Consider the following 27,305-nt stretch of genomic DNA (forward strand, 5'->3'; position numbering starts at 1 on the left):
TGGAGAAAATCCAATAAAGGGAGGTCTGGGCTGAACCCAACAATAACACACTGGCCCTCGTGAACTAACATGTAGTTGGATGGTTAGGTGGACAATGGTATCCTCAGCCCATCAGGGTTCAAGTCCCGGTGCTCGCAATTATCTTAGATTTATTTCAGAATTTTCGGCGATGCGCGTTCTGTGGGTGAAGACGTTCCCGTCGACTACTAGGCACTTACGGTGACTTCGTAAAATCTCAAGATGATATGCAGGCTCAATCACTCGAGGTTCTTATAGAGGTAGGGTGTGTGTGTGTGCATTTATAGAGATGAGTGTATGCGTGTATATATGAGCTCTTACGTCTGTACCGTGTTAAAAAAACACGCTGGCTCGGATCCTAACCACGTCTAAGTTTGTAGAAAAAATATGGGGCGTGCTACGTGTCCGCCCGCTGATCTTTTTAAAAGATCAGACGAATCCCGAGCCGTCAGATTTGCCGTATCGAGCGAGCTGAGCGCGCCTCCATCACTACAACACAGGTCTTGTTACAGATTTTTTTGCAACAACTGTTTTGTTGTTTTTTTTTTTTGCAACTGAGGACTAGTTGCATAAAAATGTCCGCAACCGAGATTTTATTGCAAAACATAGACCCATCGTAGACCATTACAACACTGCGCATGTTTCAGAAGCATAGCCCCTGTTGCAGAAGCGCGTTCGATAAAGGACAGTATGCGAGCCCTCACTTAACGCGTGTCATGCAGGGGAGATGACGGACGTGGCCGTTGCCATCCGCCGGGTGATGGTAAGCTTTTCCCTTAGAAAATCGAGTAACAAATTGTATCTTCAAGAACATACATAACATAATGAACACACACTCGGTTCTCTGCATAATTAGGATGCATATAACTAACACTTACTAGTAGTTTTAAAAGCCAAAGCTAAGAGTGGTCGAGAAAAAAAACTCCAAAGTGATCATATATGCAATCGGCAAACTGCAGCAATGACCATATCAGCATCAACCATCTCATGACACCACATGGATGATGAGATTCTGCAACAATAACGCCATTATAATCAGAACGACGCTCAAGCATCGTCGTCATCGGATTCAACTATCAAGGCAAGAATCTAGTTTTCACCTTGAAAAATCAATCAGAGCCAGGGTCAATTGTATCCATATAGCCCAATATAACTCCAAATAAATGAACCTTTTTTTTGGAAATACAAGGAATTTGTAGCGCAAATCAAAAGGAACACATTAATTCTCTAAGACAAGTTCATCGATGATGCCAGTTACATGGTGTGTCAAGATCAACCAAATACGATATATACCACGAGTCCACGACTATATACTCCAATGAAAGCTACAATTAAGCTAGTCATGGCAGCGGGGCAGGCATGTCAAAAAACTCCATGACAACCGAGGGACAGCTTGTTTCGAGGTTCTTGAATCCACGAGTTGCTTTGACAGCTCGGCGCACGTCTCGTGAAGAGAGGAACCTAAGACATGCATCTTTTAGTGCGACGCAATGGTGCTGCTCTGCTAAAGCTAGTGTCGCCGCAACCGTTTGCACGCTAATGCTCGAGTAGAGCTTCTGTTCGCACATGGCCTTCAGCCTGTCCATCCCGTAGCGATCCGCGGCATCCAGCAGGCCTGGCATGTTGGCCCCGACATACAAATTATCGGGCATGGTGTCGGTGTAGATGAAGCTGAGAAGCGCCTCGAAGATCAAAGGCTCCATGTCGTCGACCTGGATGCACGGCGCGGTGCTCTCCTTCATGTGACCAAAGAGCTCGGCCATGAAGACCGGCGACCGCGCGGCCAGCACGCACGCGTGCGCGTCGAACACCTGGCCGCCTACGCTGAACTTGACGTCGGCGCCTTTCCCGCACTTCAACATGCTCGCGAAGTGGTCGTGCAGGTTCGACGGCGGGACGACGACCACGCTGACATCGTGGGTGCGAGGCTCCTTGATGACGGTGAGATTACATCTTATTGTGAAGTCGTTGAGTTGTAGCAGCCTGGACTTCTCCACAAACTTGGTATACCCATAGGTAAGACCTGCCGACTCGAATGTATACGGCTTAGCCGCGCTGAGTACAGATATGCTGCCTTCTCTGGCAAATAGATTCAGAGTGAACTTCACTTTGACCGACCTCTCAGTGGAGAAGAGGAAGACGGATGCGTAGGCGCCTTCGTTCGCCTCCCTGTCTCCGTCGGGGTAGAATCGGATCTGCCAGTCGTAGCCGCCGACGCTGAACGTGCTCGAGCCGACGAACTTCCCGACGCCCATGCCTTCGAGCAGCGAGTAGCTGGTGACCTCGAAGTCGTGCGTCCCGGTGAAGGTCTCCGTGATGCATCTCGACGACGTCTTGGCTAGGCACTCGTCGTGGTTAGCCATGGCGAAGGTAGACGGGCGATGGATCAGGGGCTCTCGTCCTAAACCTAGGTTTTCCTATCTGTTATGTGTGTTTGAGGGTATAGGTGTTCTCTGCTTCTGACCTACGGGAAAGAACATATCGATCAAACTATTCTCTTACGGCGCGGTGGGGTGTCCTCTCTGCTCTCGGCCTCTGGCTGTCAGTTTCCGGTGCGGCGTAAGCGTGCTGGGCTAGTTTTTTTTTTTGAGAAGGCGTGCTATGATAGAACGAGGGTAGATGGGCCAATACTTTTAAAAAGAATTGGATGGGCCAATACTAGTGAAGGAAAACACACATCAAAGGTTTAAAACATTGTCCCCAATGAGTCAGGCCCGAACAGATAGCTGGCGACAAGGCGCCCCACCTCATGGGCCGGCCCTATTCGATTCCTTCCCGATCACGATTCCTCGAAAAATAAGACCGCTCTCGATCCCTCAATTTATTTTTGCGAAAATCCCTCAAACAAGTTTATCAATTTTTAAGAAAAATCACCAAAATGAAAAAGGTTCATAGACTTTGAAAGAACAACGCATTGATTTGGAAAACAATTCATTGGTTTTAAACAAAAAAATCATAATTTTGAAATAAAATATTGCATATTTTGAAAAAAAAAATCATCAGTTTAAAAAAAAGATCATTGACTTTGAAAAAAGTTCATCGAATTTGAAAAAGTTCGTCAAAAGTGGAAAAAAGATCATCGGATCTAAAAAAAGTTCATCGAATTTGAAACAACTTCATCGTATTTAATGAGAAAAGTTCACGCATTTCCACACAACATAAAAGAAAAATGGAAAAGAAAAAAAAGAAAAGAAAAAAAAGGGGGAAACGCTGATTTTTGTGGCATTGTATCTATATCTATACCAATATAAAAAGATCCAAAGGGGCAGATCCAATGAATCTCGGTCATCAAATCATGTCAATCCAACGACCTAGCCTGCTTCGATGTCGAGTGCTCAACACGTTTAGCGTGCAGTTAATTTGATGTCAAATATAGTGTTAATCACATAATAACATGTAAATAATATCCTACTTAATATTCACATGCATTTGATATACTTCTAAATTAACAACATTGACTAATCACAGAAATCAACACACAAATAATAGCACACCTAATATCCGCGTGCAAATAATATATTGTCTAAATATTAATGTATGTTGCACGTGCGCATTTACTAGTCTCTACTATTAAAGGAAAAATAGTAACGTTACCACAACACCTAGGTTGGTGAGTTGGTTACCTCAGCTTGCCGGTTTGTAAAAACGGTAGAAACCAGAGCCAAATAGGAATTGCCTCGCCTCCATACATAGCAGAAAATGACGAGGGAGTAAATATTGTGCAATATGTACCTTTTTGTCCACGGTAGCTATTTGTTTTTTCTTTTACAATGCAAGGCAGGAGCTCTGCCGGTTTCATTAAGATGGCGAAAAAGAAGAAAATGCAAAGTGGCCATGTTTATAAAGGGAAAATATGCCAAAAACCACAAAGCCCGGTAAAAAACTGGGAGGAAACCAAAGAACAAAACGCCAAAAAAATGACACTGGGGCTTGGGGATAGAGACTAAAGAAACACATATACACAACATCAAAGAATACCATCTAAGTCGGACACAAGTGTTCCAAGGTCCAAGCAGAGGAAGATCAAGAGCAACTGACCTAACCACCACACAATCGAACCGACGCAACCAAACCGAGCCTGACTCGAAATAGTTCACTTCTGGGCTGAAATTTTATTTGGGGTCAGCTGATTAGAAGAGGAGGCGCAACCCACAGGCGCAATGCCATCAGTGACACCGTCCACTCCTCCATTAACCTATCCATAGTCCCACCGATGACGTTGAGTAGCATGCGCCGCTTGCCTGCCGCAGCGGGTCGCGTGCCCTGGAGGTTGCAGAGGTTGGAGGATGCGGCGAGTTGCTCCGCCAGCTTGACGCTTCCGCCGCGTGGGACGACAACACCCTTGGTGCCCCTCCATTAGCCAACATTCACGTGCTAGGTTGCTCGGGTCAGGAGGGGAGCACACGGCGCTGGAGGACAGAGGGAAGCGCCTCTGTGCTTCTCAATGCTATATATAGTGTCTGAAGAAGAGTGATTTTGAGTGAGGGGAGAGAAGGAAAATGGGAATAACGACGTGTGGCAGAAACATATCTGCTGCAGACATGACAATCGCCTTAGCGGCAAGATTCGTGTGTCAGATCCAACGAGGGGCACCAGTTTCGCACCAAAAACGCCTAGAACGGACGTCTGACTTCTAACATTTAGTTTTTCTTCGATGACCAGTATATTTTTCATGTATATACCAAACTGATATGAAGTACAACCAGTGTGATAGTCTGATAAAGTGTCTGATTCTATAAAGATCCAAGGTGCAAAGAAAAAGAATAGAATTAATCACGACAAATACATGGAATTAATGGTACCAATACGTCAAGAACAAACATTTTAAGTCACGTAATGGCCACAAGAAAAGTTACAGGTACCAAAATAAAGACAAGAGAAGGAACAAAAATTGGATAATCTAGATTATGTAGAGCTTACGGTGCCATTAACTCATTAAGTCAAAATCACACATACATTTCAAAAAGAGTGTGAACATCCACCCGACATGAGTAAACCCTAAACCATGCTATATACCCATATTCAGGATTGTGGGGGAGGCTTGTTGAAAATCTCGAGAATAACCGATGGGCAGCTTGTTGCGAGATGCTTGAATCCATCTGTTTCTTTGACACCTTGGCGGACATCTCGGGAAGACAAAAATTCAAGACATGCCCTTTTCAGGTGCACGCAGTGGTGTTGCTCTGCTAGAGCGAGGGTCGTTGCGACGGTTTGCACGCCGATGCTTCGACACAATTTCCCTTCGCATATCGCCATTAACCTATCGACTCCGTATCGATCCGCGGCAACCAGCAGGTGCTGCATCTCTGTGTGTCTATCATCCGCATGTCGGTCATCCGGCAGAGAATCCGTGTAGATGAAGTGAAGGAGTGCCTCCAAGATGGAGGGTTCCATGCCATCGATCTTGATGCTCTGCGCCAGAGTCTCATTCATCTTACCAAAGAGCTCAGCGTTAAACACCGGGGACCTTGCGGCGAGCACACATCTATGCGCGAGGAACGACTGGCCTGCGACGGTCAAGGTCATGTCCGCGCCTTCCCCACCCTTCAACATATCTAGGAAGTGTTTGTGCAGGTTGGAATGCGGGAGCGGGGCGACGGCCGTGTGCACATCTTCTGCCTGACGCTTTTTGATGACAGTCAAGACACATCTGACTGTGAAGGAGTCCCCGGTGAGGGCAAGCTGCTGTCGCAGCTTTGATTTCTCGACAAACTTTTCAAAGCCCCAATAGCCGGTGGTACTATGGAAAGTATGTTGTATGCTACCTTGGGATCCCTGGGTAGTAAGGTTGGATACTCTACCATGTTGGTCCAGCAATGTCAAGGTGGAAGGTAAGCTTTTTTCAAAAAGGGAAAGTATGTTGTATGCTACCTTGGGATCCCTGGGTAGTAAGGTTAGATACTCTACCATGTTGGTCCAGCAATGTCAAGGTGGAAGGTAAGCTTTTTTCAAAAAGGGTGACGCTATGCGTCCGCCGGCGGATGTTTAGATTTTATCCGTTGTCTTGACGGCCATTGCATGCCCGAACTGATAGCCGTCCGATCTAATGTCCGCGTCCTGCATGTTCGCTCTTTATTTCCCGCAACGAACGCTCTGTTGCGGAAACAACACTTTATCCCCCGGCCTCGACAGAGTCGCGCCTTGCACGGCGCCAGCACCAACCCACCGCAAAATCAGCCCACCGCTGGTGTGCAGGAACTAAATTGAAGTTTCTGCAACACTATGGTGCACCATGGTTGGATCTGACGCAAATTGAGCTCACCGAGGGGGGCTGCTTCGAGAACAGTCGCGCCCTCTAGTCTAGCATGACGGCGACGAGCTCCCACGCTTGGCACTCCTTTGACGATTTATGCAACTGAAGCTATGTTTCTGAAACATGCGTCGTGTTGAAATGCTTGGCCTCGTACGCTCTAACATCGTGTGCTCCTCCAACGCTTTCTTCAACCGGGGCTATGTTTCTGAAGCAAGACCCATGTTACAAGAAAAAAACTTCGCTGCCGAACCATTTTTTTTGAAACAAGACCTGCGTTGCAGAAACTTTCTAAAACCAGATCCTATTGCTAAAATAAACTTCACAACTGAATCGTTTTTTTATTTCTGAAACAAGATCATTGTTGCAGAAACCGCCGATCTCTGATTCGTACCTGCATGAGTCGTCGCCAATCCCGAGCAAGTCGTCTTCGCCGCCGCGATGGATAAGGCATGGTGGCCCAACGCTTTGCGCCGCCGCGCCCGTCCGCCGGCTCTCAAATCCATCCGCTCGACCTCTAATCCAGACGAGCCCCGAAACCCACCTACTGTTACCCAGTTGCAGGAATGACTGTCTTGAAACAACAAGTGAGCTGCAAGAAACTGACGCGGCTTCCCGACGAGGCCCGAAACCCCCTGCTGTTACCCGGTTGCAGGAATGATTATCTTGAAACAATAGGTGAGTTGCAGGAAAACAGACGCGGCTTCGGCGGACACAGGGACGCTGTTGACCGTCTGATTAACACACGATCAAACGGCCAGGGAGCTGGCAGACGGACGCACGCGATCTGCCGGTAGAAGGTAAGCTTTTTCCGAAAAACAAAAGGGAAAGTTTCTAAATCAACCGACTGATTTTTCCATCTCGTAAACCACCTCCTCTACGCGCCACGTGGCCTGTGTCAAGCGGCCCACCACTTCCCCCAACCTTATCTCTAAAGCATCTCCAGCCGATCCCCCAACACGCCCTTCCCAGGCGATTTTTTCGCGCCGGTGCACAAAAATCGGCCTAGTCGCGCCCCCAGAAGCCCAATTTTCGCCGGCCCAGGCCGAATTCGGCGCCGGCGGACCCAGGCCGAACCCGGCGCGCTGGGGGCGCTCGGGGGCACCGGGCGAAATGGTTTTGGCACGAAAGAGCCGCGGGCCCGCCGAATCAGCGACACTCGCCTCGTCGTCCTGCGAACGCCTCGGTTTCCCGCGGGGAATCAATGCCAAGGCTGCCGCCGGTCAGCCTTCCATTGATTCCTCACGGGGCGGCTCTTCACGGGTGGCGCGGCGCCGCCCCCCCCCCCCCCCCCCCCCCCCCCCCCCCCCCCCCCCCCCCCCCCCCCGCGTACGCACGCCCTCCCCGACAGCTATAAAAAGCGCCCCCCGGCCATTGGCCACAGACGTCGTGCTCTCTTTCTCTCTCCGCCGACGAACCTCTATGTCTCTGTACGCCGCCGCCGATCCTCTCCTCTCTCCCAGCCCCATCCACGACAATGTGCGAGCGGTTCCTCGGCGATGCGCTGCAAACGTGGGAGGAGTACATGCTTTTCGAGGCCAACATTCCGGCGTCTCCAGACATGCGGGCTGAGCCGACAGGATGGAGGCTCAACGCCGGAGGCTTCCCCGTCCCCCCTGCCGGACGTCGTCGCGCGCCCCGATCTCTTCGCCGACGAGCTCGACCGCATTCGGTCGTTGCTGACCGAGGAGCAGTGCGCCTCCCCGCAGTACGCCGCCGACAACCACGAGGTGTGGGCGGCGTACTTCCAGCGCCGCCAGGAGCAACACCTCGCCTCCACCAACGGGGCACCGGTAGTGGCGGGCGGCCAGTGGAACGGCGAGGGGCGATGCCTGTGGTGGTCCGTCCCCGGCTGGACGCTCGGCGAGGTTCTCGCGCTCCTCGAGGGTGGCAACAACATGTCGCTCGCATACCCTCGGGGACCGGCCATCGCTTCGGTGGCCCGCCGCGGCGCCGGGCAATGGATGCCAAGGAGGTTTGCCTCCTGTTCGTCGTCCTCGTCCCGTTCTTCCTCCCACTCCTCCGGCTTTCCGGCGGTGTTCGGCGTCAAGGCCGAGCCCATAGCGGAGACCCCGCTCGGCCGGCGCAAACGCTCGGTCGACATCGTCATCAACGAAGGCGGCGTCCGTGCCTCGTCCTCGGCTCCTCCCCGACTCGTCAAGCCGAAGACGGAGCCAGGGCTCCCCGCCGTGAAGATGGAGCCCGGGCTCGCCAGCGGCATCAAGGAGGAGGTGCTCGACGAAGAAGTGGCCCTCAAATGGGCGCGCGACGACTGGGTGCAGACGGAGAGGGAGCGCCAGTGCGTCGCCCTCGCGCGGTTCGAAGCTCGTCGCCGTGGCCGGGACGAGGGAGGCATCGTCGTCCTCGACGACAGCGACGACAACGACGCGCCGCCACCGCCTGTCCGCCATGGAGACGCCGGGCAGGGGTCCAGTAGGGGCGGCCGCGCCATCAAGAAGGAGAAGGCCGCCGCCGCCGACGAGGACGGCGGCGACGTCGGCGACTTCGCCGCGCTGATCGAGTTCTTCGCCCCATAGATTAGTTTTTTTAATAATGTATGTAAAACGCCGAACATGTTTAATATGAATATTAAATTTGCCGATTTTTAGCCAAACTTTGCCGAACTGCGTCGAATTCAGTTTTTTAAAAAATAAAAAAACGCGTCCGGAGCGACCCTGGGCGAGCGGCTGGTAACCCGCTCGCCCCCGCGCCGATTTAAGTGCCGGGGCGCTTAAAATCGCCGCCTGGAGGGGGCCAACGGCTGGAGCAGGGGCGGACCTACGTGAAGAGCCGTGGGGGCCAGGCCCCACTTGATTTTTTCCATCGAGGTATAGTAGTACCATGTGATTCATTAGTGCCCCCACAAAGGTTAATGACGTGCCCCCACTAAGCCTAATTCTTTAGATATTTTAGAAGCCCAATACTAAAAAAGTAAGCCCAGTAAAAAGGATTGCCAACAGCCCCGTAGCGTAACTCCCCTGCCTACACATCAACACATGTACGCAGCCTGCAACGCCTCCTGTTAAGAAAAAATACGGACTGGGATTTTCCTAAGAAAAAAACGCACGGGACTAAAGAAAGCCCTCGCCTATCGTATCGCCTCAATCTCGAACCGCCGCGAGTCACCGGCTCGCTGCGGCGCCGCCGGCAATCGTCGACTCCCCCTCGCTCCTCGTCCGTCCCTTGCTGCTCGATCGCGCTCCTAGCGACCTGGCCGGCGACGTTGCAGCGGCACTGCGGCAACACGGCGACAGTCGACGGTGATCCAATCTCCTGATCTCCTGCAATTCCCTAACTTCAATTGACATCAAGGTAAATCCCTAGAACGTTTTTCTTCAAGCTTTTTGTTTGTTTGTTTCTATGTTAAAAACATCTTAGTCTTGTTAACTCCTGTGTATAAATTATCAGTTTGTGTAATTAGATCAGTTCAAACCTCTTTTCATTGACGTTTGAACTATTGGCACTTAATATTACAGGACAACTAATGGAGAGGTTTTTTAAAAAATCAACAACTTCCGTGATGCCCGAACTAGTTGATTTGGAGAAGCTTCCTAGGGATCCATCTAAAAGGAGGAGGATTATATATTACAATCCCAATCAGCATGAGGACATAGGAAGAAAATACTTGATGTGGGGGCCCCATCGACCTGAACCAAAAACTTTTAAGCCAAGGATGATTGGGAAGACCAATAGGTATTTCAATCCTGATTGGTATGAGGAGTATGGTGGTACTTGGCTAGAGTACAGTGAGGCAAATGACAATGCATATTGCTTGTGTTGCTATTTATTCAGGGACAACACCAAAGGTAACAAACCTGGGCATGATGCATTTGTAGTAGATGGCTTTCATAATTGGAAGAAGCCAGAAAGATTTGTGACTCATGTAGGTGATCGCAACAGTTTCCACAATAGAGCACTAAAAAACTGTGAGGATCTAGAGAACATAGATCAATCAATCCCGGTAGCCTTACACAAGCAAAGTCCAATTGAGAAAACTGAGCATCTTATTCGGGTCAATGCTGCAATTGATGTATGTCGATACTTGTTGCATCAAGGACAACCATTCCGTGGTCATGATGAATCAGAAGAGTCGGTAAATAAGGGAAACTATTTGCAGTTGATGGAATATACTATTAGTCAGAATGAAATTGTAGCCAAGGCATTCAAAAACGCCCCACAAAATAATCAAATGTTGTCTCCAAAAATTCAGAAAAGTATTACTGAATGCTTTGCAGAAGAAATCTTGTCATGTATTTTGCAAGAAATTGGCAGTGATGTGTTCAGCTTATTGGTTGATGAGTGTCGTGATATTTCTGACAAAGAGCGGATGGCATTGGTTCTACGATACGTGAGTGGTGGACTGTCATATGAGAGGTTTGTAGGTGTTGTTCACGTTGAGGAGACTACAACTACTTTTCTCAAGTCCAAAATTGATTTTATGATTGCAAAGTTTGGTTTGAGTTTAAAACAAGTGAGAGAACAAGGGTATGACGGTGCAAGCAACATGGCAGGTGAGTTCAATGGTTTGCAAGCAAAAATTATGAGAGATAACAGTTCAGCTTATTTTGTACATTGTTTTGCGCACAAACTTAACTTGGTTGTTGTGGCCATTGCAAAGAAAATTACTGATGTTGGAGATTTCTTTGATATGATATCACTTATGGTGACTGTTGTTGGATCATCTTGCAAGAGAAAGGATAAACTTAGAGTGGATCATCAAGAAGAAGTGAGGAAAGCAATTGGTAAGGGTGAGATTGCTACAGGAACTGGACTAAATCAAGAGCTTTCTCTTCAAAGGCCAGGAGATACTAGATGGAACTCTCACTATAGAACTTTGGTAGGTTTGTCAAAGATGTTTCCATCGGTGGTTAAAGTGCTAGAATATGTTGAGGAAGATGGCACTGATTCTGTTAAGAAACGTCAAGCCAGTGGGATTCTGAAATATTTTCAATCATTTGATTCTGTATTCTATCTACACATGATGATGATTATATTTGCTTTAACAAATGGGCTATCTAAAACATTTCAGAGAAAGGACATGGACATTGTTAATGCCATATCAGATGTGGAATCTACTAAGAGAGAGCTACTAAAGCTTAGATCTGAGCATGGTTGGAATGATCTTCTAGACAAGGTACGTTCTTTTTGTGAGAAGAATGACATTTTAGTGATGGACATGGAAAATGATTACGTGAATCCAAAGAAGATAAGGCAAAGGACCGGTATTAACAATGAGCATCATTATCGGATTGATTGTTTCTTTGTTGTCCTAGATGTTGGTAGAAGAGTTAAATAGCAGATTCAATGTTATCAATTCTGAGTTACTTTGTTGTATGTCAGCTTTGAGTCCAAGTGATCAGTTTGGTCACTATAATGTTGAGAAGTTGAAGAAATTGGCTCAGTTTTACCCAGATGACTTCAATGATTTGGTGGGTCTTGAGCATGAACTTGATCTCTATTTGGATAATGTAACCCATGATACAAGGTTTGCCAGCTTGAATAATATTGGTGATCTGGCTGAACTAATGGTGACTACAAAGAAGCATCTTTCTTATCCTTTAGTATACCGACTTATAAAGCTAGCACTTACTTTGCCTGTTGCCACTGCAACCGTTGAGAGGTGCTTCTCAGCTATGAAGATTGTGAAGAATGCTCTACGTGGCAAAATTAGTGATGATTTTATGAACCATAGCCTTATCTGCTTTGTAGTAAAAGAATTGTTGAACGGAATTCCAAATGAAGTGATAGTTAAACGTTTTCATGCGGTGAAAGAACGTCGTGGGATGAAACGGAAGGTAATGCTCGGCCTAAAGCTCTTACTGTTTTTTTAATATCAGCCTTCTTCAACGTTTCCACCCTCTCAATTTTGATCATGTTTTTCGTTGTTGTTGCAGGTTGTAGATTAAGTGTTAGAACAATGTGTCAATGTTCTGTTTTGCAACTTCAGAACAAGATATGGTTATATTGTTGTTATTACTTTTTATCTCAAATGGTTAGTTTCCTTTCCCATTTCAATGAACTTGGGTACCATGTGGATAATAAAGTGATTATTCCCACGTTTTAGTTTACATGGATGTTTTTTTCTTGTTGATTTATCATTTATGCATATGGCCATACTTTTTTTGCCCCCTCTCAATTATTTTCCTGGGTCCGCCCCTGGGCTGGAGATGCTCTAACGACGAAGCTCCCTTCTCCACATGTTTCTTTTCTTCCTCTTCCAATCTCATTCATGCTCACAGCCAGAGCAGAGAATCCATGGCGAGCACTACCATAGCAGCAAGAAAATCGGCATGGAGCTACCGCCGGCCACCACCTTGATGCATCCTGCGCCCAACCCCGTGAATGTTTGAAAATAGAGAGGGCGGCACAACCACATCGCTGCTGCATCCTCGCCATGGACTGCGATCCTAAAAAGGACAAGGGCGACACCGGCCACCACAACAAGATTGTTACAGGGCCCGGGGGAGGGCGACTCCGACCACTTCAGCTGCAAGGTTCCGGTGTGCTTCGTCGCTCCTGCAACCCTTGATTTTTTTTGCAGCAGCACCATTGCTGCGACGGCGCCCATGGCGGGCGGTGATTTGTGCAGCAATGATGACAATTTTTTTGCTATAATGTCCTGCTACGACGGCGGAGCAGCGTCTGCGGCGGTGCTCGGTGGCTGCAATGGAGCGCTCCTCCCGGTGCTGCAAATTGAGTGCTCACGGGCGCGACAATGGAGGCTCGACGGATTTCCTGACGCTGCCATGGAGCGCTCACCGGCGGTCTCGGAGCGTCGGTGCAACTCGCCAGCGCTGCAATGGAGCAGTTGCCGGCCTTCCCTCTGGCGCTGCAATGGAGCGCTCGCCGGCGCTCCTGGCGATGCAATGGAGTAGTGCTCAGTGCTCACCGGCAGTCTCGGAGCTTTGATGCAGCTCGCCGGAGCTCCCCCCAGTGCTGCAATGGAGCGGTCGCTAGCGCTCCCTCGGGCGCTGCAATGGAGCACTCGCTGGCGCTCCCGACATTGCAATTGAGTGCTCGCCGGCGGTCTCGGAGCTACAATGCATCTCGCCGGTGCTCCCTCCAGCGCTGCAATGGAGCGCTCAATGGCGTTCCCTCCGCCGCTGCAATGGATCAGCACTCGCCGACGCTCCCGACGCTGCAATGGAGTGCTCACCAGCAGTGTCCAGATGTTGCGATGCAGCGCTTTGCATCCGGCGGCCGCGAGCGGCGGCGACCCCGTCGTAGTAGCAGGGGGATGGGATGCGTTCTGCAGCATCTCCGGCGAGCAACAACCAGCGGAGGACATGGTCTACTGCATCGGGTCAAGCGGTGGCCGGCTGCCGATACTGAAGAGGAGCGATGTTGGGCGTGTGCTGCGGGAGAAAGATGCAGGATGCGCCAGAGGCCCGAGCGATGGTTGTGATGGTGGGCATCTAACGACGGAGGAGGTGGCTTATTTTTCCCTCAAATCAGTCAAATGATTTGTAGCACGCCCCATTTTCTAATCATATTTAGGCACAAAATTCAAGTGGACTAACAAATCTGGCCCAAGACAGTAGATAAAAGATTAGATTAAGGGTTAGCCCATGTGATCAGTCTGTACTAAACAAAACAAAATCCAATAGACCATGTACAACTATGGCCCAGCCACCCCCCTACACCCCCACCCGTCCACCCCCTGTCCGTCGACCCGCTCATAGAGGCGGAATTCCAGGCCATTGTCACCTTAGTTGGAATTTATTTATTTATTGAACGGACCAGCTGATGGCTGGCATATATTGATATCATAGAAGGAAGTAGGCAGGAAAACAAAAGGTGGTGTTCGATCTAGCGATCAAGGAAGAAAAAAAAAAGAAACTGAAAAAGATCAGAAAAGAACTAGCATAAGGCTAGACTAGCATGCCGAGGGAGGGTCCCAGAAAGGGTGCTCTAGGTGAACTGCTCCCGCTTGGCGCCATAACTCGAATGTCCTTCTTATGCTCGCCATGGTTTCAGTCATGTTTGTTGTCTTTTGCCTGAAGGTGCACTCGTTTCGTAGATGCCAAATGCCTCCCAACACCAGAACGATCATTGTCTTGACTCCCTTCTTGTGCTTAGGCCTTGCACCGTTTATGATCTCAGTTATAATCTCCACGGCTTTGCTCTTGTGTTGCCAGTTTGTGGGGTGCATGGAACTACATCCGTTTCCTTGGGCAATTCTTGTCCAGATTTCTGCTGAGAAAGGGCACTGCCAGAAAAGGTGTTGCGAGGTCTCCAGATTTCTAAGGCAAATCTGGCAGAAGTACTCATTTGGCCAGCCTCTTCTTTGGAGCCGGTCATTGCACCCTAGTCTGTTCTTAAGCAGCAACCAGACCATAAATTTCAGTCGGGCCAGTGCCCAAACCTGCCATGGCACCTTTCTGAAAGTTGTCTTGATCATCCCTTGGAATTGGCAGCTGTAGGCCGAGTTGGTGGAGAAAGATCCTGAGGCCGTATGCTTCCATCTAATTGTTGGGGAACGTAGTAATTTCAAAAAAATTCCTACGCACACACAGGATCATGGTGATGCATAACAACGAGAGGGGAGAGTGTGTTCACGTACCCTCGTAGACCGAAAGCGGAAGCGTTAGCACAACGCGGTTGATGTAGTCATACGTCTTCACGATCCGACCGATCCAAGTACCGAACGCACGGCACCTCCATGTTCAGCACATGTTTAGCTCGATGACGTCCCATGAACTCCGATCCAACAGAGCTTCACAGGAGAGTTCCGTCAGCACAACGGCGTGATGACGGTGATGATGATGCTACCAACGCAGGGCTTTGCCTAAGCACCGCTACGATATGATCGAGGTGGATTATGGTGGAGGGGGCACCGCACACGGCTGGGAGAGATCAACAGATCAACTTGTGTGTCTAGAGGTGCCCCCCTGCCCTCGTATATAAAGGAGCAAGGGGAGGAAGCCAGCCAGCCCCTGTAGGCGCCCCAAGAGGAGGAGTCCTCCTCCTAGTAGGAGTAGGACTCCCTTCTTTCCTACTCCTACTAGGAGGGGGAAAGGAAGGGGGAGAGGAAGAAGGAAAGGGGGGCGCCGCCCCCTCTCCTAGTCCAATTCGGACCAGAGGGGGAGGGGCGCGCGGCCTTCCCTAGGCCAGCCCTCTCTCTCTCCACTAAGGCCCATAAGGCCCACTATTTCTCCCGGGGGGGTTCCGGTAACCCTCCGGCACTTCGGTTTTCTTCAAAACCATCCGGAACACTTCCGGTGTCCGCATATAGTCGTCCAATATATCGATCTTTACATCTCGACCATTTCGAGACTCCTTGTCATGTCCATGATCATATCCGGGACTCCGAACTACCTTCGGTACATCAAAACACAAAAACTCATAATACTGATCGTCATCGAACTTTAAGCGCGCGGACCCTATGGGTTCGAGAACTATGTAGACATGACCGAGACACGTCTCCAGTCAATAACCAATAGCGTAACCTGGATGCTCATATTGGCTCCCACATATTCTACGAAGATCTTTATCGATCAAACCGCATAACAACATACGTTGTTCCCTTTGTCATTGGTATGTTACTTGCCCGAGATTCGATAGTCGGTATCTCAATACCTAGTTCAATCTCATTACCGGCAAGTCTCTTTACTCGTTCCGTAATACATCATCTTGCAACTAACTCATTAGTTACGATGCTTGCAAGGCTTATAATGATGTGCATTACCGAGTGGGTCCAGAGATACCTCTCCGACAATCGGAGTGACAAATCCTAATCTTGATCTATACCAACTCAACAAGTACCATCGGAGACACCTGTAGAGCACCTTTATAATCACCCAGTTACGTTGTGACGTTTGGTAGCACATAAAGTGTTCCTCCGGTAATCAGGAGTTGCATAACCTCATAGTCATAGGAACATGTATGAGTCATGAAGAAAGCAATAGCGGTGAACTAAACGATCAAGTGCTAAGCTAACGGAATGGGTCAAGTTAATCACATCATTCTCCTAATGATGTGATCCCGTTAATCAAATGACAACTCATGTCTATGGTTAGGAAACTTAATCATCTTTGATTAATGAGCTAGTCAAGTAGAGGCATACTAGTGACACTCTGTTTGTCTATGTATTCACACATGTACTAAGTTTCCGGTTAATACAATTCTAGCATGAATAATAAACATTTATCATGATATGAGGAAATAAATAATAACTTTATTATTGCCTCTAGGGCATATTTCCTTAACTAATGGTGTCTTGCAGCTGGTCGTTTAGGCTCAGGTTCTTGGAGATGAGCCATCTGTTCAGGCGGATCACCTCAGGCCATAGTTGTTGCGTGTTCCCATGAGCCAGATCAGCAATCCAAGTGTCATTCAGTAGTGCAGCATGGACGGTCCTGTTCTTCCTTCTTGATTGCTTGTGGAGCTCTGGGAACTCCATTTTGAGAGTTCTTGCGCCAGTCCAGGAGCTGTCCCAGAAGCTGGTCGTCTTCCCATCTCCCAGCATCACCGTTGTTGAGGCGGTGAACAGATCCTTGTCCCCTTGATCGCATGGTAGCTGCATGCCCACCCAAGGTCTATTGGGTGTTACCCAGGAGAACCAGAGCCACCTGAGTCTGAGGGCACGGCTGAATTGATGTAGGTTTGGAATGCCAAGTCCACTGTTGTCGATCGGAGAGCACACCACAGGCCAGTTTACTTTGCATTTCCCGCCACTGACCTCTTCCTCTTGAGCCCATAGAAAATGTCTTCTGGTCTTGTCCACCTCGGCTAGGAGCTACTTTGGCACCTTCAAAACAAACAGTGCAAAAGTGGGGAGTGCACTGAGCATGCTTCTGACGAGAACGCGCCTTCCTGCTATGGACAAAAGTCGTCCCTTCCATCCTGCCAGGCGCGCTCTGATTCGGTCCAGGATGAACTATAGGTGCACTATGCGCAGCCTAGAGATGGTGACAGGCAGCCCAAGATAACTCAGGGGGAATTGGGTTTGTTGCCCACAGAAATTCTGAAGTACTACTGCAGATCGATGAGATCGCACCTGATAGCAGTGACTAAAGATTTCAGCAGGTTCACTTTCAGACCTGAAGCTTGTCCGAACTCATGGATGATATCCATCAGGGCGTCGACCCCCTCTTTCACAGGGTTAGCAAAGATGATGGCATCGTCTGCATATAGAATCACACACAGCGAGAGATCTTTGCCCGGCAGCGAGTCTAGCTGGCCTAGCTCCATGGCACGCTGTAGGAGCCGGTGTAGAGGGTCTATGGCGATGATGAACAGGAGCGGGGACAGGGGATCGCCCTGCCTGAGCCCGTGGTAGTGTAAAATTTTCTTGCCCACCGCGCCATTTAGCAGGATAGAGGAGGTCGAAGACGCTAAAAGCATGGTGATCCAGTCTCGCCATCTCACCGAGAAGCCTAGGGCTTGAAGGAGCTCGAGAAGATACTCCCAGGATACATTATCGAAAGATTTTGCTATGTCAAGCTTGATCAGAAGCGCTGGTGTTTTTCTTCTGTGCGGAGACCTAACTACATTTTGGACATAAAGGAAACTATCATGCGTGCTTTTCTTTGCCAGGAAAGGAGATTGTGCTGGTGAGATTATGGAGTCGATGATGTTGGAGAGCCGCATGGAGAGGACTTTGGTGATTAGCTTAGCTACGGAGTGAACTAGACTGATTGGCCTGTAGTCTGAAACTATTGCCGCGTCATCCTTTTTTGGGATCAAGACTTCCAGGGCGGAGTTGAGTGTAGCAAGATTGTCGCCGGCAATGCAGTAGAACTATTGGAAAACCCTCATGGTGTTTGATAGTTTGCCAACAACTACGGAAGAAAACTCCTATGAATCCGTCCGGACCCGGGGCTTTTTCTGCTGGCGAGGCCTTGATCGCCTCCCAAACCTCTGCTTCAGAGAATGGGTTGTCGAGGCCTCCTCCTCTTATTGCAGGCAGTTGTAGCTGGCTCCAGTCGATGGCTCTAGTCCGGGCCCCTTTGGAGCCGAGGACGGAGTTGAAATGCTCAAAGATGACTGCCTCTTTGTCCTCGTGTGACGTGGTGATCCCATTGCTAGTTTGCAGGTTGTGGATGAAGTTTTTTCTTTGCCGCGATCGCATCTTTGCATGGAAGAACTTGGTTCCCGCGTCGCCCAGCTTGAGCCAGGTTAGCCGGGAGGCTTGCCGCTTGCGCGCACGCTCGATCGCAGCGAGGCCAATCAGTCGTTGCTTGAGGAGTCGACGGAGATTGAACTCTGGTGTGGTGAGGTTGCGGGACTCCTGGGCTATGTCGAGGCGTAGAATAATCTCTGTTGCTATGTGGAATTGTAGCTTAGCATCACTAAGGAGGGAGGAGCTCCAGATCTTCAAGTCTCTTGTAGTACGCGCCAACTTGATCGACAGAGATTTGAAAGCGCAGTTGCTCTGCAGAGGTCTGTTCCAGGCATGATCAACTGTCTCGTGGAACCGCAGGAACTGTAGCCAGAAACTTTCAAATTTTAATTTGGCGCGACGGCGGGGGCAGCAGCGTCGGCTAGGAGCAGAGGGCAGTGGTCAAAGCACGCCGTGGATGCTGCCATCAGCATGCTAGAGGGGAACAGATCTTCCCAGCTGCAGTTGCAGAAAAACTTGTCAATGCTGACGAGCGTTGGGTTCTCGCGCTCGTTACTCCAGGTGAAGCGACGGTTTTTGCACTTGATCTCTTTCAGGCCGGCGTTGTCGATTGCTCGTCTAAACATGCCCATGATCTTGCGGTTTAGGAGGTGATTATTCTTGTCCCTTGCCTCGTAGATCAGGTTGAAATCTCCGTTGATGAGCCAAGGATCAGTTGGTGGTGGAGCAGTTCTAGCTAATTCGACTAGGAATGCATTCTTCCTAGCGTCGTCTGCTGGGCCGTACACAGTGGTGAGCGAGAAGCTTTTGGATTGCCGGAGTAGAGTCACTTTTGCAGTGATCGCAAACTCGCCAATGGCGTGCGATGCAATGCTGACCAGCTCGCTGTTCCAGAAGATAGCAGCTCCACCGCGGGAGCCGATCGCAGGGAGGACTACACATTCAGTCAGGGTAGCACCGCCGATCTCCCTAACGAGGCTGGGCATCCAGATATCGATCTTAGTTTCCTGCAGGCACGTGATTGCAGCTTTGTTTGTTGTAACTACTTCGCAGATTGCCACGCGTTTAGCCAGCTGGTTAAGGCCGCGTACATTCCACGACATGATTGGACAGAGGTTGTCATTCATTTGGAAACAGAAATTGCTCCGATAGCTGAAAGATGCTAAATGGCCTCAGGCCCAGTACAAAACACATCTGAACTAGCAGGGGCATGCCGGCGTCCACCAATAGTGCCCAACTCACGCCGGCGAGAAGCTATCCACTCTACCGAAACAGAGGAAAGGGAACCTAATTCTACCCGGCGACATGCCGACCGCCACCGGAGACTATAGCATAGGCGAATTTATCTTAACATGAACATCCCCAAGTACGTCGACGCTCTTATTTCCGAAGTGCAATGTCTCTCACATTTTAAGTTCAAGGTTAGACCATTGCCCTCTTCTTATTCAATTGTTGGGTAATTCACCTTCTGTTCAAGTTAAGAAGCACTTGAGATATGAATCCTATTGTGAAAGATAAGGATTGGCTTTGGATGACCAAGTTAATTGTTCATGGAATAAAAATGCTCATGTGTGAGGTTTGAAGGACGTGGCCAACAGGTTGGACAATCGTATGAAATCGTTGCATGGTTGGAGTCGAACCCATATTGGCTATCTACCAAAAAAACTGGACTGGGTTCATAAAAGATTAAATGTTTTGTTTAAGAGAAATGATCATGGTGCAGTGGAAGAGAGGAAGAAGATTTATAGAGAGATGGATGAGCTTCTCCTAAAGAGGAAATGATGTGGAAGCAAAGATCGTGCATCGACAAGATAAAGTGGGGAGATCGCAATACAAATTTTTTTCCACATGAAAGCGTCTTGGAGAGCCAAGAAAAATAATATTTCTTCTCTTATGAGGAGTGATGGGTCTCTCACGGATAATATGGAGGAAATTAAGGTGCCGCTGAAGGGGATTATTGTGCCGCTGAAGGAGGAGCCCAAGTCAGCGAGACGTCCGAGCTTGCTGACGCCTGCATCATGGAGCGCCCCGGTGGCTGGTCGGTCTAGACCTCCTTGCGCGGAGGACGGCGCAACTGAGGCGATGCTGGGCCGTCGCCGTCGTGGACGACGACGATGTAGACACTGACGACCTCCAGGTGCCCCCCGACCCCCCCTCCGTCGTCAGAGGAGTGTCCTGGCGAGTCCGACTGTGGTTACGCTGGGCGCTCCCGGCGAGCCTCCCCGTCGGCTGCTCCTCGTGCGCTCCCCGACGAACTGCTCTTCCGGCAAGCCTCCCCGTGGGCGGACACCGTGCACGTTGCTCAGCCTTCCTAGGACGGCTGCTGGGACGCGCCTGGACGACGCTGCCGAGCCTAGGTCGAGGCTCAACTCCGGGGGAGTTTGGGAGGCGCGACACCGGCGAGGACACATCAGCCCACCTCATCTCAACCACGCAACATCCGGATGTTGGATCCGGTGGAGCTCCTCCCCGCGCCTCCCACCTCATGCCCGCTGCTGCCCGCCTCAAGTATGGCATGGCCGCCTCGTCACCGGCGTTTGGTGCTCTTCCTCTGTGTGCTGTAGCGAGGAGAGGGGACTAGAGTGGAGGTCTGTCGATTTGTCCGACGGGTGAGCAGAGAATGGTTAAGGTAGCGGCATGGGGCAATGAAAACATTCAGGACAACCACATCCCTTTCGAACAAAAGGAATCGATGATGTGGCTGCTTTGACACACTTTAAGATCGGTCCTGTGGTCAAAAGGTCGTTTGGGGCGAGAGCATGAAACATGGACGTTCGGCACTAGGACTGGACGTCCGAGCGAGCTTTTCGGCTTGGCCCGAAGCTCGCTCCAGCTCGGCCCGTTGCAGCTCGGCCCGATAAAATAAACGAGCGAGCCCAGTTGTGAAAAGAGGCCTGATTCCCAACCGAGCCGAGCCGAGTTTCGCCCGGTCCAGCTCGGTGACTCGCTCGAGGCCCAGCCCAGTTCCCATCGGCCATCCTCGCGTTAGGTCACGAGCCCCTCCCTTCCTCTGTTTGGCGCTGCCTCATCCCTCACCTCGCCGTGCCGCAAAAACTGGACCGATGGCGACGCAGCCTTTCCTCACCACACAGAACGCCGGCGGACGCGCCTCCCTGGTTTCTTGCCGAGCGTGACGAGCAGGTACTCTTTCTTTCTTCTCGTCCCTAGCAGTACCTGGGCGCGCAAACGCTCGGCACTCACGCGCTCCCCTGCACGGGCGCATGGACGGCATACGACATACATGCTCCCGGCTGCACGGCTGCGAGTGCGTACGCACGCGATGGATGGATGGATGGCTGAATGCTTCTGCTTGATTGTGTAGAGTGTAGCCATCGTCGTCCTCGCCATGTCATGTGCGGTCATCGTCCTCGCCACGCCCGACACTGGACGGCGCTCTCGGCACCGACATCGGCTACGTCGCTAGCCAAGTGTCCGCCACTGAACCCTTTCATCACCGTGTCGGCCACCGACGTTCGTCGCTAGCCAAGCGTCCGCCACCCCGACACACGCAAGCACTCACTGCCCAGGCATGTGCCACATGAGCTGCTCGGGCTGGACCGAGCCAGGGGCAAAACGAGCTGAGCCTCCAGAAACAGGCTCGTTCAACGAACGAGCTGAGCCGAGCTCGGCTCGCTTTAGACGAGCCAAAGGCAGGCTCGGTTTGAACTCGGCTCGGCTCGGCTCGTGTCCAGCCCTATTCGGCACTTATCGATACCGTTCTTTTTTTACTTTTGAACCGCTTTAGTACTCTTCTTATTCTAATATAAGACTGTTCATACAATCATACTCTTCTAAGAAAATGACTGTTCGTACTAAACCCTGAATTTCGTATGTTAGAGCATCTACACCGGATACGCCAAACCCAGACCTTAAACACCCGCAGACGTGCTCGGATAGTGACTTGGACACATTATTTGGCTATAGAGATGTGTTATCCTGTTCTCTAGCAATCAATCTGAGCATAAATCAAACCTCGAGCTATCACCCTTATAGCAGAAGTTCTTTCTTTTTTTTGCGAAAAAGTTTCAATCTATTCATCTTCAATCATGGCAGTACAATGAAGAATCTTTATTTTTATCTAATAATAAAGGGGCTATTGCTTCTGCCTGCTCATCGTCATAATTGTTTTTCTAATTGTTTTCCTTGCGTTATTTGGTTTTCCACACACGCGTCTATAATTGGAGTTCTTATGTAATTGGGCCGAAATAACTTTTTGCGCGTTCTATTGGGCATGGAGCTGCAGAATTGGGCCTTGGGCCTTGGGCTGAAGAACAATAGAACGAACACACCTTGGCCTTCAAAGAACAACGCACTGCCGCCGCCACGCGTTGCCGATCTTCTTCTCCGACTTCTCTCCTGCGCCGCCCCGGCCGCTACCTTGTTCTCCTTCCCCTCCTCACCCAGCCCCAATCTTTGCCAGCGCCACCCTCAGCCTCCTCCACGTCCAACCTCCCTCCGGCGGCCATGTCCTTTTTGGATCGGATCCGCGCAGGAGACCTACTCCAATACGTAGCCATGGGTGTCCGACCTGGACTCCACATAGAATTCGTTGGTACAAGATGAAAGGCTCGATTGGAAATCCAGCTAAATTGCATTGCAAGTCTACAAGTCGCCTCCGCCCACTTTACTGGAGGACCACCCGATGTCGCCTCTGTCGACTTCGCCGGAAGACAATCCGCTGTCTGACAATGTTCCACAGTTCGCTGAAACTTTGTCGTCCGGTTCTCCACTTGAGGTATATAGACATGGAGGATCAAAATCATGGTCTTTGGTTTTCTGCAACCTACAGTTCATTGATTCAAGTATGTCTATGGTCTTATTTTACTAATGGTTGTGATTGTGGTACATAACACTCTGATGTTGAAAGCGTGGATCAGGTCATGTAGTATAAGTAGCACATATAATGGTTATAAGTAGCACATATTATCTTGGACATATTCTATGATTGTGAATACCCATTAATCATTTTCAAATTTGAGCAAATTAGTTGAAGTTGGACAAGGAAGACAACGTAATGAGTTATGGTTGTGTATATTTGCATAGAAATTATATTGTCATGGATCCTCCAACATGTGGTGTTTGCCTAGGGTATTTTGCTAGCCAAAAATTCATACTAAGTAGAGATACTACTTATGCATCCAAAAACCCTTAAACCTAGTTTCTTGCCATGAGTGTCCACTATACCTACCTATGGATTGAATAAGATCCTTCAAGTAAGTTGTCATCGGTGCAAAAAGGCAATAAAAATTGCTCCTAAATATGTTTGATCTTTTATTGTAAGGGAAAATTGAGTGTTGTACGAACTTGTGATGGCAAAGTAATAAAAGCGGCGAACTGCATAATAAAAGTTGCTATAATAAGGGGCAATATACCGTGACGTTCCTTTGCATTAAGAGCTTGTGCATCCAAATAAAAAGCGCATGACAACCTCAGCTTCCCTCTACGAAGGGCCTATCTTTTACTTTTCAGTATTTACTTTTATGCAAGAGGCAATAGTATGCATTCTCATTTCAACCTCAACTATTCTCTAGTTGGCAAGCATCATGTGGTGGGGAAAGATCTAGGAACATATGACAAGTCAAATATATTTGATCATGGTTTATTATTGTTAACAATTATCTTTATGATAAATGAGTTGGGAGGCAAAACATTAAGCCCCTATCTTTCTCTGTGTTTGATGGATGCCATTTGTTCTAAGAATATACTTTGAGTACTAGCAATCATGGAAGACTATATGATGATTGAGTATGTAGAGCTCTTACTTAGACTCTGTTAAATAAATTGAATTGCAATTGTTTGATGACTAAGAATATAGGTTGTTGAGTTTCAAGAGAATTCATTGTTTGAACCTTAGCGTCTGAATTGGTTGCTACTTTAACCTGATGAATTTTATGGGAAAGAGTTGTTGTTATGATGTTAGAAAAAGTGACTGAAATTATCATTGATCAAACTTATGCACTTTGCTAGCATTCACACTTCATAAATTATTTCTTTTATCATTTTCCTACTCAAGGACGAGTAGGAATTAAGCTTGGGGATGCTGATACGTCTCCAACGTATCTATAATTTATGAAGTATTCATGTTGTTATATTATCATTCTTGGATGCTTTTACAATTATTTTATAGCAAATTTATATCATTTTTTGGGACTAACCTATTGACATAGTGCCCAATGCCAGTTGCTGTTTTTGCTTATTTTTTACATCACAGAAAATCAATACCAAACAGAATCCTAATGCAGCAAAACTTTTTGGAGAATTTTTATGGACCAGAAGACAGAACTTGTGCCAAAGAAGTACCCGAGGGGGGGTGATAACCCACAAGTATAGGGGATCGCAACCGTTTTCGATAAGTAAGAGTGACGAACCCAACAAGGAGCTAAAGGTAGAACAAATATTCCCTCAAGTTCTATCGACCACCGATACAACTCTACGCACGCTTGACGTTCGCTTTACCTAGAACAAGTATGAAACTAGCAGTACTTTGTAGGTGTTGTTGGATAGGTTTACAAGATAATAAAGAGTACGAAAATAAAACTAGGGGCTGTTACGGTAAAGAAGCAACTAAAGTAAATATAGCGAGTGTGGAAAAGTGGTGGTAGGAGTTGCGAAATTGTCCCTAAGCAATTGACTACTTTACTAGACCGATAGCAAGTATTATGTGGGAGAGGCCACTGCTAGCATGTCATCCCTTACTTGGAATTCTATGCACTTATGATTGTAACTATTAGCAAGCATCCGCAACTACTAATGTTCATTAAGGTAAAACCCAACCATAGCATTAAGATATATTGGCCCCCCTTCAATCCCGTATGCATCAATTTCTATGCTAGGTTGAAGCTTCTGTCACTCTTGCCCTCCAATACATAGTCCTATCAACATACAACTAACCCTATGGTGTGATCCACGCGCGCGCTCATATGATGGGCACCAAAGGATAGCAACATAACCGCAAGCAAATTAAATCAATCATAGCAATTCATCAACCGCTGATAGGACAACAAAAATCTACTCAGACATCATAGGATGGCAACACATCATTGGATAATAATATGAAGCATAAAGCACCATGTTCAAGTAGAGGGTACAGCGGGTTGCGGGAGAGTGGACCGCTGTAGATAGAGGGGGGAAGGTGATGGAGATGTTGGTGAAGATGGCGGAGGTGTTGGTGAAGATCGCGGTGACGATGATGATGGCCATGGCGGCGTTCCGGCGCCACCGGAGGAGAGGGGGAGAGGGGGCCCCTTCTTCCTCTTCTTCCTTGACCTCCTCCCTAGATGGGAGAAGGGTTTCCCCTCTGGTCCTTGGCCTCCATGGCATGGGAGGGGCGAGAGCCCCTCCGAGATTGGATCTATCTCTCTGTTTCTCTCTGGTTCTGCGTTCTGTTCTGGCTCTGTTTCACCGTTTCGTATATATATGGAGATCCGTAACTCCGATTGGCCTAAAACCTTCACCGTGATTTTTTTTCCGAATATTAGCTTTCTTGCGGCAAAAGAAGAGCGTCAACCGCCTTACGGTGGGCTCACGAGGGTAGGGGGCGCGCCCTAAGGGGGGGGCGTCCCCCTGCCTCGTGACCACCTCGGGCACTGGTTCGCATTGATTTTCCTTCCGAATTTTCCATATTTTCCAAAAATAAGCGCCGTCTGTTTTTATCCTGTTTGGACTCCGTTTGATATGGATATTCTGCGAAACCAAAAACATGCAACAGACAGGAACTGGCACTGGGCGCCGGATCAATATGTTAGTTTCAAAAATAATATAAAAAGTTGCCAAAAAGTATATGAAAGTTGAATAATATTGGCATGGAACAATCAAAAATTATAGATACGACAAAGACGTATCAGCATCCCCAAGCTTAATTCCTGCTCGTCCTCGAGTAGTTAAATGATAAAAAAGATAATTTTTGATGTGGAATGCTACCTAGCATAATCTTGATCATATGTCTCATCATGGCATAAATATTAAGACACGAGTGATTCAAAGCAATAATCTATCCTTTGACATAAAGACAATAATATTTCAAGCATACCAACCAAGTAATCATGTCTTATTGAAATAACAAGGCCAAAGAAAGCTCATCCCTACAAAATCATATAGTCTGGCTATGCTCCATCTTCACCACACAAAGCATTCACATCATGCACAACCCCGATGACAAGCCAAGCAATTGTTTCATACTTTGACGTTTCTCAAACCTTTTCAACTTTCACGCAATACGTGAGCGTGAGCCATGGACATAGCACTATAGGTGGAATAGAATATCATGGTGGGGGTTATGTGGAGAAGACAAAAAAAGGAGAAAGTCTCACATCAACTAGGCGTATCTGAAGGAAATATGCCCTAGAGGCAATAATAAAGTTATTATTTTATTTCCTTATATCATGATAAATGTTTATATTCATGCTAGAATTGTATTAACTGGAAACATAATACTTGTGTGAATACATAGACAAACTAAACGTCACTAGTATGCCTCTACTTGACTAGCTCGTTAATCGAAGATGGTTATGTTTCCTAAGCATAGACATGTGTTGTCATTTGATTAACGGGATTACATCATTAGGAGAATGATGTGATTGACATGACCCATTCCATTAGCTTAGCACCTGATCGTTTAAGTATGTTGCTATTGCTTTCTTCATGACTTATACATGTTCCTATGACTATGAGATTATGCAACTCCCGTTTGCCGGAGGAACACTTTGTGTGCTACCAAACGTCACAACGTAACTGGGTGATTATAAAGGAGCTCTACAGGTGTCTCCAAAGGTACATGTTGGGTTGGCGTATTTCGAGATTAGGATTTGTCACTCCGATTGTCGGAGAGGTATCTCTGGGCCCTCTCGGTAATGCACATCACATAAGCCTTGCAAGCATTGCAACTAATGAGTTAGTTGCGAGATGATGTATTACGAAACGAGTAAAGAGACTTGCCAGTAACAAGATTGAACTAGGTATTGAGATACCGACGAT

General features: G+C 48.3%; 1 protein-coding gene and 1 pseudogene across 1 annotated transcript; both read right to left on the reverse strand.

The window, feature by feature from the left end:
- Positions 1–1,591: 1,591 nt before the first annotated feature.
- On the reverse strand, positions 1,592–2,381 carry LOC125534144 (annotated as a pseudogene).
- Positions 2,382–5,040: 2,659 nt separating this feature from the next.
- On the reverse strand, positions 5,041–5,928 carry LOC125537926 (BTB/POZ and MATH domain-containing protein 1-like). Its single transcript, XM_048701248.1, has one exon. The coding sequence runs from the start codon at positions 5,926–5,928 to the stop codon at positions 5,041–5,043; it is 888 nt and encodes a 295-aa protein (XP_048557205.1).
- Between the last annotated feature and the right edge of the window lie 21,377 nt (positions 5,929–27,305).

The sequence above is a fragment of the Triticum urartu genome, chromosome 2 (genome assembly GCF_003073215.2).
Source record: "Triticum urartu cultivar G1812 chromosome 2, Tu2.1, whole genome shotgun sequence".
NCBI classification, from domain to species: domain Eukaryota; kingdom Viridiplantae; phylum Streptophyta; class Magnoliopsida; order Poales; family Poaceae; genus Triticum; species Triticum urartu.